Here is a 21788-nt window from a genome sequence, read left to right on the forward strand (position 1 = left end):
TCAACCCTTCTCCTTTCCTTCCATGGCTGATGCGCTGCACCAATAGTTACAGAAGTCAGCTTTGTCAAGTTGATGTTGTTTGCTAGTCCCATGCCCCACGTTTGCCCGGCCAGCATTACGTCTACAAATATATTCACTCCGATAGAATGCTCCAATACAATTAGCGTTGCAATGTCCGTGGATTTTGTCCAATACTAGGTTAAAGTATTCTAAGCGGCAACGTGTTTCAAAACATGCGACATAAGATCAACTGACATTGCTGTTACTCTTCTTGTCACGGTTGAATCAGACAACTGCAGCTTCGAAATTTGTTAGATGAAGTTGTCCTGGCTGCTTAATTCCGGAAACAGCGGAGATTCGCACAGTATAGTAACGTTTTGTTGAAAAGACACCTTTTCTAGCAGATTTCATGGGTTTAGCGATATACCAAGCAATTTTGAACCATGCGTCTTTAACGTCGTCGGCAATCTCGACAATGCCTCAAAATATGGATTGGTGGGCATGAGACCTCGCCAGCAAGGCTTTTTTCTAAGATCAAGTGATATGTATAACTCCAGATGGAGCTGTCCGAAGACGTATTCAAAACAATAAGAATCTAAACTCGACCATATATCAAGAAACCAGAACACATTGAAGAATGAGAATAAATCAAACGGAACAGAGACGGTGCGATAAGAGAGCTTAAGTAGCTAAATTAATATGTAACAATACTGTGCCGGGAGTAACTGCGATCATATTGAAAGATCTCGCGGGCCGCAGAATAAGCGTCTGCGGGTTGAGAACCCCTGATTTAGAGGCTCGCATGCCGCACGCCGAGAAACATTGTATCCTTTCTGAATTGGACGCGCAAGTGCGCGCTCTTCGTTGATAGTTTTTTATCGTCGCGCCAAATCGGATAGTGTGTTATCGTTTTTGCCGATGAATTGAAATTCATTAGAGCGCACGATCGTTTACTCCAGTAACGATTTGCGAACGTAAATAGGGAAATGCTTCGAAGCAACCCAGATCGCTATTATAGTCCGCATAGCCTGCAATCGCCGCGATGCAAGCTAGTAAATGCGGTGTCCGAACTCTGCCCTGGTGTCGGATATAAGATGGCAATTAGTGATTGGATGCGCGCTTTCCAATTTCTAATCATCAATTTTGTGTATTCATTCTTGTCTGCTTGATACACTCGTATTCTTGAATTGTCGCGCAATGTCAAAAAAAACAGAAAAATACCCGACGAAAGATAGCACTCACAAGGAATGGAAAGAAGATCAAAAAGATCAGCATCGAAACTCTGCCCTGGTGTCGGGCACTCTAGGGCGAGGTGGATGTCTGTCTAAAAAGATTGCAACTGCTTGTCGTTCGATATCCTCCTGTCTGTTCATTACATCGCATTGTGTCTTATCGCATTGTACATCGTGTGTGGCTTGTTCAGATGAAAATATAACCCAACGAATATATGTCACTTGCGAGCTTGCAGTATAAATGTTTACTGACTTGTTCACGACGTTGAATTAAGTTCTCAAATATTGACACACCAGTTTTCAGTGGCAATAATTTCGAGTTTATTCGATTTATTTGAAGGGGAATCTTCTATGCTCCACTAAACTATATCGACGACGGACGGGCTGGTAACGAGCGCACCAATATCGAATTTGAAGCCATTGGATATATTTGGTAAAAAGTAGATTTTTGCTGATGAAAACACGACATGCGCTCATTTCTCCAGTTACATCTGAAAAAATAGGACCATTCCAAGATAAAATTTGACTGTATGGCTTGACATTAACGAGCGCAGTACCGGTATTAAAACACCACGTCACTGTTTTAATGCTGTATCAAGTATACAATGTACAGTATATGCAATGGCATGGAGCAAATGGCGTTCTCGTGCGGATAAGACGTCAACGACAGACGACACGAAGTAATTATTACGTCACAGGACTTTGCATACTCCCACAAAATGATGGTTATTTGCGACGGCTAGAACCGAGCCATAGTTGCCGGAGCCAGAGCTGGAGCCGGATCAGTGGTATCGATGAGCTCCGGAGCTTGGAGCCGGAGCTAATTCATCATAGAAGACAGCTCCGGAGCCGGAGCTGGAGCAGTTTAAAATTTACGACTGCTCCAAAGCCCTGGTCGGTGCGTTCTGGTCTACCTACACAGATAACGTCGGAGACCACTGATCTAGAACAAAACTTGGAATGTTGTAGAATTTAGACTTTGTCTAAACCAGTGGTTATCAAACATTTTTGAACACGCCCCTTCTGATGATTGTAGAAAATTTCGCACCCCTGTTATCTTCATATCAAAATAAGATTAAAAAGAGCATCCAGAATGTTTGCAATCCCAACGCATACATAGTTTGGTGGCATGGACGGTTATGACTGTTGCGATACTTCTCAAATATGAAATAGGGACAATACACAGAACAATAATTATGAGTTGGAGGTTAATCGCGAAAAATATTTACGGTTGAATATTATTTCAAAATCAATCATGTGCAATGGAGTATTTTGGTGTCTAATCACTTATTTTATACCCCGACTGAGCTTAGCCTAAACGTACCTGACCGTAAGCTTGATCAAACACCAATGGCAGGGACCGCATGCATAAAAGATTGTCAGTTTTTCACGAGACAAACCACTTATTTGCACGGGTCGCAGGTGTTGCGCAAGAGAATAATTCAAATTAGTATTTTTGGGTTTCCAAGAAATGCGCTTCTTAAAAGTGACATTCTACGAAATATGTCGTAGTTGAGGATACTCGTAGTCGTTATACTTCGACGTTGTCAGCCATTTCGATTTAAATACTTGTTTCAGAAGATTAGAAGGCATATCATCGCATGACATACGAAAAGTATTCATGAAGGTAAAAATAAGAGCGACGCAGAATTTTACTGAACTGCGAGTGGAAGTGGTGCTGTGCGAAACCGCCCAAGTTGTTTCGGATGCTAAATTGATCCTTACGATCGATTAGAAAAAGAGCGGAAATATGGTCGATCGTATAATATATTCCAAACGTTGTTCTGAAACCATAATTTGGGCGAATATATGCGGCCTGAAATTACGCACATGAACCATGCAACGGCTACATAATGTATATATTGAGTCTTCCGTGGAAACAGATTGGTGACTCCATATATATTTCGAATGAACCATGACCAATATTCTGGATTCTTCGCAAAAACATCCCCTGAATTACGAGAGTACGTAATACTTCTACTTGAAAAACTGTAAATAGCGAAAAGTGCGGAAGTAAAAGCAGCGGAGAATGAGATTTACTTGCATAGGTACTGCAAGTAGAGAAAAACTACTTTAGTACTTCGAACGAGTAGAAGTACTTAATTACTGATCACCTCAGAATATGACATGAACTTATATGGAAATAACTCATTTCTCAATAACTTGGTACCTTTTTATACACTCTACCTAGATAATAGACCAGTGTTTCTCAAACGGTGGGGAATTCAATGGTTTCTGGTGGGGAATAGACGCATTTGTTCAAAATTATATACAGGACAGTATACATATTCACGGCGACACATGCGCAATTACCGTTACCAGTTAACTGCTCTGGAATGTATGCATCGAAAATTTTATTGCGTGTTGTTCAGAAAACCTCATTTTTAACTCTGGATGGCCAATCATGGCGTCACAAACGCATCCAGCACGACTAGTTTCACGTGAAATTGCGCTTTTGCGAAATTTTGAGCGTTACTGGTATCGGTTCACAATACGTTTTATTTTGCAGTTAGAAGCGATTGTCTTGCGTAGTGGCGTGGTTGTGTGTCTTGTGTAGTCAAACCAGCAGATAGCTGCTCTGTGATGACAATAGTGCTGGGTAGTGGGGAACAGGACCGGCGAGCTCGAAGAGACCCAAAATTAATTCGTGAATTACCATTAATTAAAATATTTTTTTCGAAAATTTATGCCACTTTTTCAAAAAATTTTCGCTCTGGGTTCGCGATTTAATATTGCCGAATATCTGATTATTGGGTACCCTTCCACACGAAAATACGTAGAATTTATAAAAATGGAGACTTCGGGGTCGGCCATTACTGCGCCACGACGCACCAAGGCATATGAAGTTATAGGCCATGTAACATGCAACTGCGAGAAGTGTGCCAGTACGATCAGCAGCGTGAAGACCTTTGCCGAGAAGGAATGGCCTTGTGGTGACAGAAAACTTCGATATATATACAATCTACATATATGTTTAATTGTCCATAGGGGGCAAAATGGCTGGCGCCGAATTTTCCTGTCCTGGCGATCTGAACCACACCGGGCAAATGCCTTCCCGCAGGGAAAAATTATTTGCCAGTTAAGCAATACCAATTTGAAATCGTGCATGCCTTTTAGTTTTGGCGATTTCCATATCTTTTGCCATAGCAGATATATAGGAGGTCACGAAATAGCATAATGTAATGAAGTCAATATACCAACGGGTCCGCCCGAAGATGTTTAATTCTTATTTAGGGTTCCTACCTTTTCCAACACACCTCCTTCAGCTCTACCGGTAAATCTGATTACGTGAGAAGTGAGGGGATAAAAAATTGATAACAAATATTTACTGATTCAACACGAATTATATAAATCTTTCGCGCTTCGCGCGTTTTGTCGAACTAAGGCGGCACACTACACAGTTGTCCTAATGTAGCTGATAACTATGGGGGAAAAGCGTACAGGCTCAGTGGGGCTGAGGGGTTATGGGGGGCTTGGGTTAATCACCCTGTGGGGCCCAAGATCAACGTTTTTTGGCGGGGCTGAATAAGTGCCGTTTCGGTCCTGGAGGGGAATGAAGGCTCGGAATAAATCTCAAGTGCGGAATGACGACAAAAAGGTTGGGAACCACTGTAATAGACAGACAGAGCATAAAAACCTCAGCTAACAGATACACGCATTCAACAAGTTACTATTAATTCAGAGACATTTTCTGATCTGTGCAAGGTCTTGTATCAGTTTAACGCAAGCATCGGTTTGTGGATGGATCGTAATATAATTAGGATTATTGCCGTTGTTGAAACGTGGAAGTTGGGAGGGGGCGAAAATTTGTGTCGAGCTTCATAAGGGGCGATGAGTCGAAAAAGGTTGGGAACCACTGAGATATCCCATGGCGGTGAATTTTCATATCTAACGATTATAAATGGCTTTAATGAGCTGCTAACTGAAAAAATGTTCGCCAGATATACTCTTGGTTTGTGATACTCAATGATATTTTAATTGGCTCTATTCAACCAATCTATTAGGGATAATGACACTGCCAACGACAAGAGGGACTACAGGCCCAGGTTTTGGCAGCTGCACGTTCCTCTGTCTTGAGGATTTACCGGAAAAGGACATGAACTAATGCTGTGTATCTTCCTTCAAGTAGTCTATATTATACTACACGAATTCAACTCGGAATCATGGCAGCTGTTAAGGCATTATGTGATCAGAATTCATTTGTATTGCAGCTCCGTCCAAGCTTCAGGGGATTCGGGTGGAGCATGGCGCAGATGATATCATTGTTGTAAGATATAAATCTGCATCAGACAAAACAACACAGTATTGGATGACAGTGCTATGTGACGATAAAAAATTGGTAGAGCGCGTTTCAGGGAAGTAGTGATTTATAAGTGATTTATATTAACAACGCCGCTTCAAGAAAACGATAGATTGGAAAAAATGACTCGTACAGCTACTTAAAGTATATTTGGCGATGTGTTCGTGCGTTCTTTCTACAAATTATCTACTTTAACCCTAAACTTACCTAACTTGAGTTATTTGTCACTCAAAGATAATTGTTGACCTACTTGAACTTTAAGAATTATTTATCACGCCAACACATTTCTAATCGGAACATCATTCCGAGTTTGTAAAAGGAAGGTACACCAGAAAAAGCGTCCAACTAGTCACATTCTCTATCATATCAACCGTATAACTAGAACGAACTAAAATCATCTTTTCGCGACACCATAATAGTATGGGGAACAGCGCATTTGTGATGCATTTGAGATCTCAAAAAAATTATTTGATTTTCATTGTAGATTGTTCCTAATTTTACCAATCCGTTCCGTTTCAAGATGGCTTGTTTATGCATAACGTGAAGATAATGCCGGAAATTCATGCGATTGCTGCTCAATGCAACTTGGTCTGCTGTGCATGGACGCCTCTTAGTCAGACTATAACACGAAAATATTTCATAAAAACTGACTTTTGGTCAATCTGTGTCGTGTCGTATCATGCACAATGAAGAATAACGTCTGTATACAAATTAACCTAATATTGTAGTCAGAGGTGGTCAGTAACGAAGTACTTCTACTTTTTCGAAGTACTCAAGTAGTTTTCCTCTACTTCTGGTACTTACTCAAGTAGATAGAATTTTCGCTACTTCTACTTCTACTTCGTAATATTTTGTGATCTACTTACTTACTTTTCGCTATTTTCATTTTGTCAAGTAGAAGTAGTGTAACCCTCCAATTAGAAAGAGAAACTGCGGAGCCTTCGGGCTGTTTTCACGGAGTTCTAACTTTCAATTTAAAATATTTCAAGTCAAACCCAGAATTTCAGTCGTGCTTCACACAAAATAGATATGGAGTTACAAATTTGTTTCCCCGGAAGTGAATATTATTCAGGTAACAGGTTGATTGATTCACCGCATTGTCGCCCATATGACCTAATTCAATACAGTCAATATGGCCCATCATAACGTTTGAAATTACCGTTTTGCAATCTAGCATTCCAATCATATCGTAATCTCTGGCTTTTTGAGCGTTCGATCTGTTTTAGCAGACCACCGGACTGTCTCGACAAAATACATGTACTACATTTTCCACTTTTCTGATGTAGTATTGGTATTTCTCGTTCAATTCACTGTATCATTACTTAGAGTTCTAATAAGTCTCCGTTCTTTTGTCTGGAGAACATACATGTATAAGTTTAAAAGCAAGTGTAGCATCGCCCTCTATTTTCCGAAAATATAATTACACCATATGGCATTTTTACGTCGTGCCATATTTTTTATCATCGTATACGAATCGTGCAAAGTGTTAACATCGTATTCATTTAACTTCTCCGTATTGCTCTTTGACCAAACTAAAGGCCGTAATATGCGTGAGGGAACATGCCATGACATTTTCTAAACGGGATGTTCGAGTAAGCATAAGATTAGTATCTCATTTCCATAACAAAACTATCATTTGCATCTCATAATGCGGTCGAATGCTAATTCCGTCGGAAATTTATAACTTATGGGATGCATCAATATGCATTGTACATGAAGCTCTCTGCACCTTCTGCATAGCTCAATTTGCAGCTTTCGAAAGTCCATGCGAACGTATTATGACCGTTTTCAAAACTACTTACTTACTTGAGTAGATTTAAAGCCAGCAAATTCTACTTCTACTTCAAGTAGTTTTAGGTTGCTTATGAAAGAAGTACTTCTACTTGTACTTGAGTAGATTTTTACGCCGCTACTTCTACTTCTACTTGAGTAGCTTTCTTGACTACTTTGACCACCTCTGATTGTAGTTTTAGATGTTATTTTTTCTGAGGTGGTGGTTCTTGTTGTTTATGGTAGCCTATTCAATTTAGGGATGGTGTGAACGTGAGGTTCACGTTCGCGTTCTGTGTGTGAACCTCGGAAAATTCGAGGTTCGCGTTCACAACAGAACCTTGGTAGGTTCTGCACTGTGAACCTTTTTCATATATTGCAATTTCCACTTCATTATAACATCTCTGGTTCAAATTTATTGACTTTCAACTGCGGGCTACTCTATACATGGAGCTGGCAGCATAAACATTCAATACTAAACGAGCATGCCCTTGACAATCTCGAAGATTTACTTGTATTGTTACAAAAGCTTGCTCGAAATATCCAGCTTTCCATTTGTGCATATTTATAGTGTCACTGTGCTCAGCACCGTAACTGCCGCACCCAAACCCCCCAATTGGGGGGGGGCCGAGCTCGAAGGGGGCCCAAAATTATTTCGTGAATTAGCATAAATCATAGTATTTTTTGAAAATTTATGCAATTTTTTCGCGAATTCAAGTAGCCATTTTTCTTTATTATTGGGTATTGGGCCATTACCGCGCTACGACCCTCCAAGACATACAATCGAGTTTTAGGCCATATAACATGCGACTCCAAGAAGTGTGCCAGAACGATTGGCAGCGAGAAAAGCTTGGCCGAAAAGGTCTATGCCCTTATGCAGATCAAAGACTTCACTATATATACAAAATACATATAGGTTTAATTGTCCATAGGCGCCTAAATGACTGGCGCCGAATGTTCCTGTCTTTGCAATCTGAACCTCACAAGACAAATACCATCCCGCTGGGAAAAATTTTATGCCAGTGAAGAAATACCAATTTGAAATCGTGTGCTTCTCTTAGTTTAGAAGCCTATACGTTTGGGCGGTTCTATATTTTTTGATATGGCAGACTGGATGTCACGAAATAACATCATGTAACGAAGTCATATCAACGGTTCCGCCCGCCCGAAGATGTTTAATCATTATTTACGGGCCCTCCCGTTTTCAAGACACTTCACTCAGCTCTACCGGTAAATCTAATTACGTGAGTAGCGAGGACAATAAATTGATAGCATATTATATATGCAGTCGCCGATCTGATTGACCGATTTTATCATAAGTTATCGAAAATTTTTGCGCTTCGCGCTGGCTCACAATACACTACGGGTAATTTCGTGACAAACGCGAGCAACGTGATGGGGGGTCGTTTTATCACCCTATGGGAGCCCAAGACCCACGTTTTCGGGGGCCTGACGAGGTGCTGTTCCGTTCCTGCCAACGGGTATACGCCCGAAGATGTTTAATTATTATTGAGTGGTCCTACCTTTTCAAACAGACCTCACTCAGCTCTACCGGCAAATCTGATTACGTGAGCAGAGAGAAGAAAAAAATTGATAACAATGTATGCAATTCCCGATCATACTGACTGATGAAATCATGAACTCTAGAAATTTTGCGCGCTTCGCGCGCTTAGGCGGCAAAAGCTGATTCACTGAAGAAACTCCCAATGAATATGATGAATAGTGGTAAACAGTGTATCGCCGGAGGGGGTCTGGGGGCCGAAGCCCCCCAGACGTTCGGTCTATAACCCTATGGGGGGGCCAAGACCAATGTTTTTGGGGGGGCTGACGAAGTGCTGTTACGGCCCTGACTGTGCTGTGAGCTTGACCCGCAGTCACATGACATCAAGAGCGAAATACACTGTATTTTGTCAGCGAATGATCCTTATTCAACCAATCAATGAGATTGATATCGTCTTCTGATGTAAAAATCTAGCAGGCGTACGGGGTCAATCTTGACTACATATGTATACTGTATCATAAAAACCAAATCCGTGCGACTGGGGTGTTGGCTATACTGCTGTATAACTTGTTAATCGGTAGCAAGTATAGAAACTCATTTTTACACTCTGCTCAATATCCATGTGGCAATACTCAGACGCCGAATACATTGTCCGATCAGGTCGAAATTGTTGGCAAAGTGACGCAAGATATTGATTTTATGGGATATGATATCATTTGGTTGCCCCGTTGATACATTTGGCGACGTTTCAAACGTCAATATGTACTTATAAGTACTGAGCTATTGTGTGGCCCCGAGTCGTCGCTCGGTATCGTGTACAGTAAATTAATATAGGCAATCACCTAATTGATATATGGGGTTGAAATTAGCAATATGACGTCACGTGACGTCATTAGGTTCACGTTCGTGTTCACACAGAACCTTTCAAAAAGATTCACGTTCACACGAACCTGAACCTTCCAGAGGTTCACACCATCCCTACTATTCATGGTGTTTGTCGACAGCTATGGTCATTTAGATCAGACCAATTTCCTTCATTTTTATTCCGTAGCTGCCAACTTGTAGCACGGCCCACATCTAGGCTTTTATAAGACACCGCTTGCAAGGATGAGATGGCGAGGAGGAGCCTAGATAAACCTCCAACACTTAGGTAGGAATTCTGGAGTCGCACTGGAACCCGCAATCTATTGGTATTGCAGCTGAGGATCTATAGGTGGTTAATGTCTAAAATTAACACAAAAACATGTTCTAGCTAAACAAAGGTAAGTTTCTAAACATCGGCATTTTATATGCAAATTCATTGCTGTCCTGCTGTCCATTCTCCGATGACATGAGACTGTGCCATGAATGCAGATGAGCGAAACGGCACTAGTCGGTGTCACTATTTGTGTGTATAAGTCGTGGCATCCAAATCTAATAGAGATTAAATGCGGAAGCTGCAGAGAAAATGTTTATAGTGCGTCCTCAGCAACACTACGCTCCTACCTCATCAATGCCCACTTCTAATTGTAAATTTCACTAATGACTGCTTTGAATTCTGATCATGATCAGACACTATTTATGGCCTTTACGTTACCACACTAACATGTGAAATAACACATTATATTTAGAGCCTGCAAGAGCATCAAAACCATCACTCGAACCCATAAAAGATTCAAAGGGTTTTCCAACTACCAGCTTTAAAATTTCGTGGGACAAATTGGATGGTTGCGATTTCTACGCCGTGTGTGTTTACCTGATAAAAGATAAATCCGATGAGCAATTGGAAAACTGCATTAATTGTAAAGAATCGGAGATGATCTATACTGGCCAACGTCCAGGAAGTAAATATCGTGTTAGGATCAGTGGAGTTGCAGGATTTATCTATGGAGATGAGTCGGACAACTCTGAAGAAGTAAAGTTAGGTAATAATGAAATATCACGTCGGTAATTAATCAAATTTCATTGTGGGTAATAATGATAGTATTTAATGCTGACAAAAAAAACATTTTCGATGGCATTTATATTTTTCTGATCATCATTGCTAGTCAATGTCTGAATACAGTTCCAGATAAAGTTCAATTGATAGAGGATATCACCCACAAACCAGTGGACAAGATTATAATCAGGTGGCAAAAACTGCATGTCACGCCGGACGGTTACAGAATACAACTATTCCACGAAAATGAAAAGAAGCCAGCCATTGAAATGAATCAGTTACCAGACAAAGATACTGAATGTACTGTGATGGGAACGGAAGTTCGTCCGGGAAACCGTTATCATTATCAAGTGACCGCGTACAATGAAACGCCGGGAGGAACTGAATTTGCAAAACCAGCAACTTCAAAACAGATTGTCGTTGGTATGAAAATAATTTGATATTGGTTGCATCGCTGTATTTGAAACATGACCCATATAGGCAGCTCGTGTAATAGTCGGCGAGATTAATTCTATAATTGTATGTTAATTGTGACGCTTCGAAGTGGAATTCCCGACAGCCTCAGTCTCACCTGTGTAACATTTGGGACCTCATATCAAGGACTGTAACTTCTAAAACTAAGCTCCAATAGGCGGACATGCTGAAAGAAGATTGCGGTGATTACATTTTCACATGTCGCAGGACTGACTCGATAGCACGATAATAAAATTTAACGAATTCAATAAACCTAAATATTTGATGGCCTGATATTCCTCAACGGAAAGCTCTCACGTCCATTGGCCATCGTAATTTGCAGGATACTTTACTCCATGTGGATATTGCCAGACTGCAGCATCGTATGTCTTTCCCCAAAGTTATCGTTGTTCTGAAAATGTTATTCCACTCGTCGCGTTATTGCATTCTGTTATTATTACGCGACGACGACAGTGACACTTATTGCCTATTCAGGCCTTGTGCGCCACGACAATGCGATTGATAAAGTTCAGTGTCTTTGCTTTCGAGGACGACTTCTCATTCTCGCGCACTCCCACTCATCAGTCGCTCTCACTTTCTATCGTCCTTTTTTGGGTCTCTGCTGCAGACTTTCTTGAGTTCGGCTCACTCTTCGTCTGATATGGTATCAAATTAAAGAATAAACCTGCAGCTAATTGAGAATATATTCTGGCCCCCTGAGACTTTGACTTTGAGGAACGATCTTAACACGGGTAAGCTAATTTCACTCTTATGTATTCCAATAGTCAGACCCGTATATCACGGGTGGTACACGAGTATGAATACGCACTCTTTTCGCTATTAGTGATACACTGTAAATTCATGGGTGAAAAATGGGTGTATTTATCACATTTCCACCATAAAGTCTGGTGTGAATGAGGTTACCATCACTTTCAGGTTTAAAATTGTGCTTTCCCACCCTTCGAATTGGTGATAATCAGGTGAAAACACCAAATTCTTATGGAGATATATTTCAGTGGTGTAGTGGGTTCTGTTTTCATGTCCAACCAAAGGAAATCCTTCATTCCATTCATTCCATCAATCCTTCAATCCATTCAATTGCTTGCTACAAATATTGCATGTGTTATTGAACACAGTCGATTTTTTTCTAATTATATTTGTAATTTATTGCACCAAACTTGTAACAATATTGTCGCTTTGCTTATGATACTTCTCTAATATTCTTTATCTATTTTAGCATGGAGATTACCGGATTTAACTATTACCCAAGACGAGATATATCCTCATCATACAGCGAAAATTGAATGGGAAAAACCTGAAGGAGTCAACTTCTATGAACTCGAGATACAGAACAAGAATTACGGAACAGTTCATAAGCAACGACTGGAGGATGTGTTTTCATATGTCTTTGAGGGTGGTTTACCCGGAAATGCGTATTCAGTTCGGTTATATTGCGGATATAACTCCGTAAGAGATGAGAACTGTGTGGAAAGAACAATGATCATGCGTAAGAGGCCTACTTTATAATGCACCTTTTTCTCAATTGATCGATGTAAACATGTAAGCTATTCACAGATCCTTTACCACCAAGTAATATCAGAGTTACTGCTGATCAAAATAGCACTCGCCTGATTGTGGAGTTCAACGACACCCCTTCATTTCACAAGGAATATATTATACAGTGGAAATGTTTGTCGAAGGGATTTGAGCACACTCAGACTAGTGACCCAATCAAAGAGCATCGATATCTAGTACCTGGATTGAAGCCTGGGGCTCAGTACGAAATTGCCGTACTGACTGTTGTATCAAATAGAAAAAGTCAACATCTGTATTGCAGCAATCTTGTACAAACTTGTAAGCCAATAGCTTCATATTGTAGTTGGTCGAATTTCTAATGCAAACTTTTTTCTTATAGTGCCAGCAATTGTGGAACAGTTGGAATCTAAACAAAATGATGATGGTAGCATCAGGTTTGGTTGGGATCACCTAGGCGTACATCCATCGGAATACATTGTTCAGTGGAAAATGAACAACCAAGATGTTATTCATGAGCAGAGCACAGTTGAAAATATTGTCCTGATACATGATCCCGAACCAGGCAGCTGCTACAGCTTCCGCGTTAAAGCTATCAACAGCTCTGGTGGAGGGAGATTCTCGGACTGGAACGCTTATTTCACAAGTATGAAAATCATTTTTCTCTTGATGATTGGTATGCAGACTAGAATTAATTGTGGTGCGTGTGTCCGTCTTCTCAGCTTAATTCACGTTCACTTTGAATGTGATGTGTTCTGTTCGGTTGTATATTGATTGCAATATCAGAAAAGACGGGACATTTCTGCAAACACATAGTACAATATTCCGTTTTTTGATCGCATTTTTATGAATGAGGAATGTGTAATTTACAGCTCCGTTGCCGCCGACCGATATCAAGGTTACTGCTGATCAGGATAACTGTCGGCTATTGGTTGCGTTTATGGATACGCTTTCGTTTCACAAGGAATATGAAATCCAGTGCAGGTGTCTGTCACTGGGATTTGTAGAGACCAAACCACCGAAAAGAGTCGAGGAACGCTTTGCTGTAATATATGACTTGGTACCCGGAGCTCTTTATGAGGTTGCTGTTCGGACTGTTGTGTCTAATATGAAAAGCTCATATGCATACAGTAATTCAGACACAGAAACTTGTAAGCTTGTTATGATGTTTCGTGATCATCACTATCTCATGATACTACTTTTCAGTACCATCTCAAATTAAAAATGTAAGGATTGTTGAAAACGGCGATGGCAATATCTTGTTTGAATGGGATCGGCCAAATCCACCCCCATTAAAGTACAATGTTTTGTGGAAATTGAACAACCAACACGTAAACAAAGAAAGTACGTTCGGGAATTCTTTTTGTGTCTACAAGCCTGAGTCTGAAAGCTATTACAACTTCTGCGTGGAGGCTGTCAATAACTCAGGCTGCGGAAAGTTATCTGGATGGCACACATATTTTACAAGTAAGCCAATTCTTTTAATGACATTTATGATAAACCATAGTGAACGAAATCGTGGCAAGCCGGCTGCATGCGACACCGCGACACGTGACCACCACTGACCGTTGCCCCATTCATTGGGATCAATGTCAAGAGCAGGTAGAAAAATACATAAAGCACGTTGTGAACTATTCGACGCCAGTACATTATCAATATCGAAGGCTTCAGTCAGTATGTTGTCGGTCGCCAATTTGAGCCAAGTTTTATCGGTTCGACTCTCAACAGCCCATTGCGCATCCGTGTATGCTAGTATTACATCGATATGTACCGCCATGACCCGGCACCAGATTGGCCTACAAACAACTATAACCTACGTATGGATGCGCCACTCGAGACTCACGTTTGGGTACCCAGATGCAGCTACCGATTGCTGGTCGCTTCGTAAACAGATATTGTAGGCCATAGACCGGACGGTATTATGTCTGGGATAGATTTGTACTGTTTTGCCACTGGGACACCATGTCTGGGGGTGATAGGAATTTGTTGACACTCGGACATCATATATAGTGTATGTTCGCACGGTGCTCTGACACTTGGACATCATGTCTGGAGTAGATTAGGACTGTGAGGCCACTCGAACATCATGTATTCGGTATGTTCGTACCAGGGCTGTGGAGTTGGAGTCGGAGTCGGAATCGGTGGATTCGGAGTCGGAGTTTAGATCATTTTCGCTTGATGGAGTCGGAGTCGTGAAAACTGTAGTGCAGGGGTTCTCAACTTCCCATGTATAACGGGCCGCGTTTTAACAGCAAAACAGGCTGCGGGCCACAGAACATTATCACCACGTATTGTAGGCTATATTAAATTCATTGTGTTTATCAGTCATGTAAGGACGGTTAATACATTTTATGCATTCTAAAGCATTAGTGAACAGCGTTCGTAAGATGAAAGGTACTGATTTCTGTGTGAATTCGATATCTTCTAGTGGGGCAAATCAGCTTTGTCAAGCTCATGTTTTTTTCCGGTTCTCGATAAAAGCTCCTCATTGCAGAACTACTGTCTCCTCTGACGTTTACCCTGAATTTCCTCTGCAAATGTGTCCACTCAGAGAGAATTCTGCCAAATTATTCGCTCTGCAATATTTGTGGGCGAGTCGGCGAAAACGTCCAATGCTAAGTCAGATTAGCCTGTGCGGTAACGTGTTTCAGAAACTGCGATAAAAGACCGACTGACATTGCTAATACTCTTCTGGTCACGGTTGAATCAGACAACTGTACCTTCGACATTGGCAGGTGATGTTGTCCTTGTAGCTGAATTCCGGAAACAGTCAATTCACACAGTTGTCAGTTCACACAATTCACACGATATTTCAAGCAATATTGGACAGTGCCTCTGTAACGGTATTGCCTTGAAATATGGATTGCTGGGCTTGACACGAGCGCCTTTCTTCCTTAAGATCATGCGAATACTTATTTTTGAACTCCAGATGAAACTGTCAGTGGTGTCGTTTAAAATTTTATATCACTGCGAAAGCAAATTCATTTTTCACGAAGAGGTGAAACCCAGTTTTCGTCGTTATATCCCCTTTCCTTGCCGCGATCTGTTCAAGTCAGTCGTGGTGAGTCGTGATTGTAACACTCAAAGAATGAGACACTAATAAACAAAATAGAGATGGTGCGAAGAAAGAACCCCCGGGCCGCGGGTTGAGAGTAGCTGTAGTGGCTGGAGTCGGAGTCGGAGTTTGTGACGCTGACTCCGACTCCGACTCCATCTTCTTTATCATGAGAACAATTGCTTTCAAATGTAATTTTAAATTACTAACAATAACAACTATAATAGGATTTTTATGTGCCATCAATCACTGTTATTAGTAACGATACGGATCAGGGCCGGCCAAACCGTGGCCCGCAGGCCAAATGTGGCCCGCTAGAAGGTTTTTGTGGCCTGCGAGGTAATTCTCGAAATTAGTTATAACATCAAGTAAATTGCAAGGCCAACCAAAATTTGATTAGCCTGACCGCGAAATTTGATGATGACTAAAAAATCAGTTTCGACGCATTGGCGTAACCAGGGGCCAGCCACATTCATCGCAGATCTTCGTTTACGACCATAACCATAAACTAGAATATTCCGTAGGAGGTTTATTTGACTTGAAATTTTTCTTGGCACTTCACGTATTTTTTGTCACATTTCTTGCATTTGGTAATGAAGCCCCCTCCTGGAAAATATAAATACGCCTAATTTGCAGAATTGAGTCTGAATATACTCGCAATTAGCATATAACGTCGTCCAAAATGCGACTTCGCTTGTGCGCTCGAAGCGAGATCGTAGGCGATGAAACATTTGCACCAAATGACAGAGATATGTTCACCGAAACCGTCGATATTGCTATGTCTAATCTAAACTACAAAAAATCCTGTCCTTGCCAAATTAGCCCATTGATATACAGAGGCGAACCGCAGTATATGCAAGTAATATATTTATTGATCGAATTCATTCATTACCTTTAAAACATTTCGTGCTTCGTGCGACCAGGGCATGATTGCACACTGTACGGTTACATACATAGTTTTCATGACACATGACATATAAGTTTTGTTTTCAATGTTACCTAATTCGGTTCGTTCCTACCGGACGACTAAAATTAAATAATCGCCATTCAAGTTGCCCGCGCAACGGTTCGTGAATCTCATGTGGCCCTTTGGCCGAAAAGGTTGGCCACCCCTGATATAGATAAAATTGGTCATTATTTGCAAATTACAATTCAGTAGAATAGCGGAAGAAAGAAGCAATATGCATCTTCGTGATGCAGTCACAAATTGATGCAATTTTTGTAATTATAACATGATATTGTGACAGAGTGAATATATCGTCTGGTTGTAAAATTGATGTAGATATAACCAAACGCTCCTTTCCACTTGACAAAATTAAAAATATATGTAGTGTAGCTGAGCTGCATGGGTCGAACAAATGATTAAGAAAGACTGCAAGTCCTCGTCCTTGAATACTTGACTAAGTGCACTGTAAAAAATAAAAACCTCGATTTACCGCGAAATGTTTGGAAGCACGGTAGCCAGACATTTCGTGGTAATCTAACATTACCGTTAGTCAATGTAAGTTTAACTTACACTCGTCCGGTAATCTCACTTTACACGCCAGACTGTAATGTTACAGTCACCTCCGGTATATCTAATCTACATGTTCTCCTGTACATTTGCGATCGAGACTGTCATTTTACCGCCTACCTACCTACATGCTGTCCCTGTAAATCAGGATTACATACCAGCTTGTAAATTCACGTACATCCATACCTATCGCAAAGCAACCCGATGCAAAAATATCGCAACATTTTCTTCACATCCCCAAAACGACATTGGAACAAACTGTATATTCATTCATGATATCACGATGAAGTGGTTATCGATGGAAAAATATTGCTGCTGGAGGTCTAATTCTTCTTTAGAAGACATGCAGTAACACGAGTGGTCTCAAGAAAACGTGAATTAATTCCACCACCGGCCAAACTTCCAATTGTTTCTTTTTCTCGTTCTCATTCCTTCGGTGTAAGTAGTATCTTGCAGTTCCACTAAAAAGAATTCATGCGTAAGTCGCTATATAAAGCTAAGTTCCTAACCTGGACAGTGGACATGACATTATAAAGACTGAGACAAATGGGCTAACAAAAATATAACATGTTTTGAAGTACCGGTACTGGCACATTGTGTGATGACGGCTCCGCCTTTTACATGACATAGCAAAGATTAATGACTTTATCTCTGTATTGAAGCAAAAGGTTCCTAATTTAAGGTGGCTTGTGTGGCAAACAAATCCAGCAGTGGATGAAAACATATCTATGCTATGGCCCGAAAATGACATTATCAAGCCAACAGTTTCAACTTCTCCGCAGCGGAGTATGTGGTCACTATATAAGTCGACAAATATCCCAAAATAGAACAGAGAATGCGGCGAATGAAATATATCAATCATGAAATCTAAGTCATCGAGGGATGGTGTGCAGAGTCAGATATTCACGGTAACAAATACTATGTAGTACCGTATTACCTTTTAAGATGCGTATTCCATTCAGCATTCCTAGGAATCTTCAACGATCGCGTCCACTTTCTTCAAGCTCAACAAGCTTCGCTCCACCCTTTGCTCAAATCTCACTAATGGCCACTGGCCAGACGACACTCGAACGATTTCGAAATAAATGGTATTCATCCGCTGACACATGACACCAATAATATTTACTGGCCACGTTATAATGTTTGATCTGGGTCGTTTTTTCCATACAGAAACATTTAGCATTGCACATAGTCCCTTTTTTCATCTAATTTCGTATAAATTGATATATATTCTATGTGTTGTTCACTACTTACTGTACTTACCTAACCAGACGCTGCTTGTGATGTCACAGTTGTGCGTTGTTGTTTACTACGAATCTCAGAAAAAGCAGTCACCTAATGTAACCTATTACAGGTCGCCTTGTCCGCCATTAACAAATGGTCAGCTGAGCATGCCGTGCTGATATTTCTAGTTTCCCCGAGCAATGTTATACATCCTGAACTAATTTTCTAACTTATCAGCCTTATCCGTGACAACGAATGTAACCAGCGAGACTGGCCGTAGTGGCCGTACAGCCATTGCCTTATAATATAATATGGCTACGGTATACCACATTAGCTACGATTGTCAGTTATTTCTTGTACCCTACTAAGCTTAAATTGATACTAGGGCCAACAATTTCGGTGTGACAGACCCCAGTCTCGCAAACGAGGTTCAATCAGGTCAAATCACCTCTAGAATGATATATCAGTAACATTCAGTTCTACGTATACACTGGCTGCAGCGATTTTGATGCTAATCAATTTTGCCAATAGCCCGGTAAACTGCAGTAGCGAGTCACTGTCAGTAATTTTGCGAAGAAATTCTGGTAACTTACTTTACAGCTATATTAAGGTAATATTACATATCAAAATGTAAAATGACAAGCTACGCGCAGTAATTGGCTGCGACCGGTAATTCGTGGTAAAATTTACAGAGATTTCCCAGTAAATCTACCAGATTTTTTACAGTGTGCATGTAGATTAGAGATATGCAATTTGTCTACTTCCTAAATTTCGTTTGTGACCAATGTCTATTAGTAGTGAGAGTGTGTGTTCAATGCTGTACAGCAGGGGTTCTCAACTTCCCTTGTATAACGGGCCGCATTTTAACAGCAAAAGACGCTGCGGGCCGCAGAACAATATTACCATGTATTTGTGGGCTAATAATAAATTTAGGCTACTGTAGCCTATTTACCAGCCGTATACGGTTATTTAGTACATTTTTATGCATTGTAAAGTAATAATGGACAGCGTTCGTAAGTTTGCAGCTGCTGCTTGTTGTGAGAATATATAGTGTAGGCCTATCTTCTAGCGGCGCAAGTAAATCTTTTCATGGAGGGTGCATTGCATTCGTTGCCAAGTCGGTATATGCAACTTCAAACCCTACCACCAGAGAACCGAACTCTCTGTTTCAATGCGTGAGCGAGCAAGTATAAATTACGGTAACTTTTGCGTTACAGAGGCCATTATCACATTGCGCTCTGAGTGATATGAGAAGAAGTGGCGTTCCGGGCCATTTCTGAGCAAACCAATCACCCCTTATCATTTCCTTCCATGCCTGGAATAGAAGCCGGCTTTGCCAAGTTGATATTTTTCGCTGGTCCCCTCCCCACGTTTGCCCAGCCAGCATTTCCTCTGTATATATTATGCCAAGTCGGTGGATTCGTCCGAGGCTGGGTTAAAGTAGTATACGTGACAATGTGTTTCAGAACATGCGATAAAAGATCGACTGGCATTAATGTTACTCGTCTGGTCACGATTTAATCGGACGACTGAATCTTAGAAATTTGTCAGGTGATGTTGCCCTTGCCGCTAAGTTCCGGAAACAGCAAATATTCGCACATAATGTTTAGGTTTTATTGAAATCACACCTTCTATAGCAGATTTCTTGAGTTTAGCCATATTCTAAGCAATTTTGAACGATGCGTCTGAAACGTAGTCGGCAATCTCAACAACCGTTCGCATTGCGTCAAACACTCTTTAAAAGTGTAGGCCTACTACATAGCGGGGTTCTCTTGAATCCGATTCCAGCCTAATACCGATTCAAAACAATAACAATCTGAAGTCGAGCATATCTCAAGAAACGCCCCATTAAAGCAGTGGTTCTCAATTTGTTTTAGACACGCCCACCTTTTTGATAGGGAAAAATTTCGAACCCCCTAACCTCATATAACAAAATGCAACCAGAATGCTAGGAATACAAACGGCTAGTTTGATGGCATGGAAGGTTATGGCTGTTGATGGGAGAACTCTCAAATACGAAACCAGACTATACACAGTGAAATAACTATGAATTGGAGATAAATTGCGCGCAGCGCGAACATTTTTTTCAGTCGACCTCATTTTCGCGCCCCCCCCCCCCTTCTGGTGCTTTCACGCCCCAAGGGGGCGCGCGCCCCAGTTTGAGAACCACTGCATTCAAGAATGAGTAATCAAAAAAAACAGAGACGGTACGATAAAAGTGCTAAGAACCTAAATTAATTTGTAACAATACTGTGTCAGTAGTACTTGCGTTATAATGAAAGATGTCGCGGGCCGCAAGATAATCGTCTGTGGGCCGCATGCGGCCCGCGGGCCGCGGGTTGAGAACCCCTGCTGTACAGTATGCAATCAGTACAGTGTGTAATGAGAAAATTAGTATGTTGCATCTCTGTATCAGCAGCTGACTCAAATACTACTTCTAAACAGCGGAAAATATATTTCATGTCTTTTGTCCAGAAGGTTTCAACGGTGGTCTGCGAAAACAGGGCTAAAATTCCATCGGCTATCTTTCTTATTGGAAGTAGAAGTAGAAGTAGCGAAAAAAGATTTACTTGAGTAAGTACCAGAAGTAGAGGAAAACTACTTGAGTAACTCGAAAAAGTAGAAGTACTTCGTTACTTACCACCTCTGGTCTAGGGTATGTTTGGGCTATGTTGCCACCTGGACGTCATGTCTTTTATATATGTTCGGACACTGTTGCGTCACTCAGACATCATGCCTGCGGTATGTTAGCACTGTGTTTCGCCACTCGGACATCTTGTTTGAGCTATGTTACCAGTCGGATGTCATGTCTTTGGTATGTTCACACTTGAGTCACTCAGACATCATATCTTGGGTGTGTTCGGACTGTGTTGGCACCCGTACATGATGTATGGTGTATGTTACCACTGTTTTGCCTCTGGGACATCATGCCTGGGATATGTTCAGCCCATGATCCGCCTCTCGTACATAATATCTGGGATGTGCTCGCACATTATAGTGACACAACAGTCCGAATTTGCCCCAGATATGATGTATGAGTGGCAATTAGCACAGTCCGCATCTACCCCAGACATGATGTCCGATTGGCAACAAAGTCCTAACATGCCCAGAAATGGTGTCCGAGTGGCAATACAGTCCGAATCTGCGCTAGGCATAAAGCTGTCCGATCGCTGAAATAGGCTACAATATATGTTAACGAAGCGACCAGCAATCAGCAACGGCGTCTTTGTACTTAACCGTGAGTCACGTGTTGCGCATATCTCCGTAGGTTAATTATCTATTATTATAG

General features: G+C 41.1%; 1 protein-coding gene and 2 long non-coding RNA genes across 3 annotated transcripts in view; 1 reads left to right on the forward strand and 2 right to left on the reverse strand.

Moving 5' to 3' along the window:
* LOC145451876 (uncharacterized) overlaps positions 1-21788 on the reverse strand; it is a 328627-nt gene that overhangs the window by 253080 nt on the left and 53759 nt on the right. The window lies entirely within an intron of this gene.
* On the forward strand, positions 10410-14440 carry LOC145451871 (tyrosine-protein phosphatase 10D-like). The gene is made up of 7 exons (XM_080330093.1): positions 10410-10707; positions 10848-11144; positions 12412-12681; positions 12750-13028; positions 13090-13353; positions 13580-13858; positions 13914-14440. The coding sequence occupies exons 1-7, from the start codon at positions 10599-10601 to the stop codon at positions 14270-14272; spliced, it is 1857 nt and encodes a 618-aa protein (XP_080186219.1). The 5' UTR covers positions 10410-10598; the 3' UTR covers positions 14273-14440.
* Positions 17489-19226, reverse strand: LOC145452788 (uncharacterized). The gene is made up of 2 exons (XR_013919512.1): positions 18213-19226; positions 17489-17736 (listed from the first exon to the last, which is right to left on the reverse strand). It is a non-coding gene; the product is annotated as an uncharacterized LOC145452788 (long non-coding RNA).

The sequence above is a fragment of the Botryllus schlosseri genome, chromosome 12, assembly GCF_051294905.1.
Source record: "Botryllus schlosseri isolate E-star chromosome 12, Bs_hap1, whole genome shotgun sequence".
NCBI lineage: Eukaryota > Metazoa > Chordata > Ascidiacea > Stolidobranchia > Styelidae > Botryllus > Botryllus schlosseri.

Bases quoted from the DNA above. Each gene is read 5' to 3' on its own strand.
- LOC145451871 (XM_080330093.1), top strand. From the start codon at position 10,599: ATGATCTATACTGGCCAACGTCCAGGAAGTAAATATCGTGTTAGGATC. The intron at 12,682-12,749 runs GTAAGAGGCCTA...AGCTATTCACAG, and splicing joins GGAAAGAACAATGATCATGC to ATCCTTTACCACCAAGTAAT. The intron at 13,859-13,913 runs GTAAGCTTGTTA...ACTACTTTTCAG, and splicing joins TAATTCAGACACAGAAACTT to TACCATCTCAAATTAAAAAT.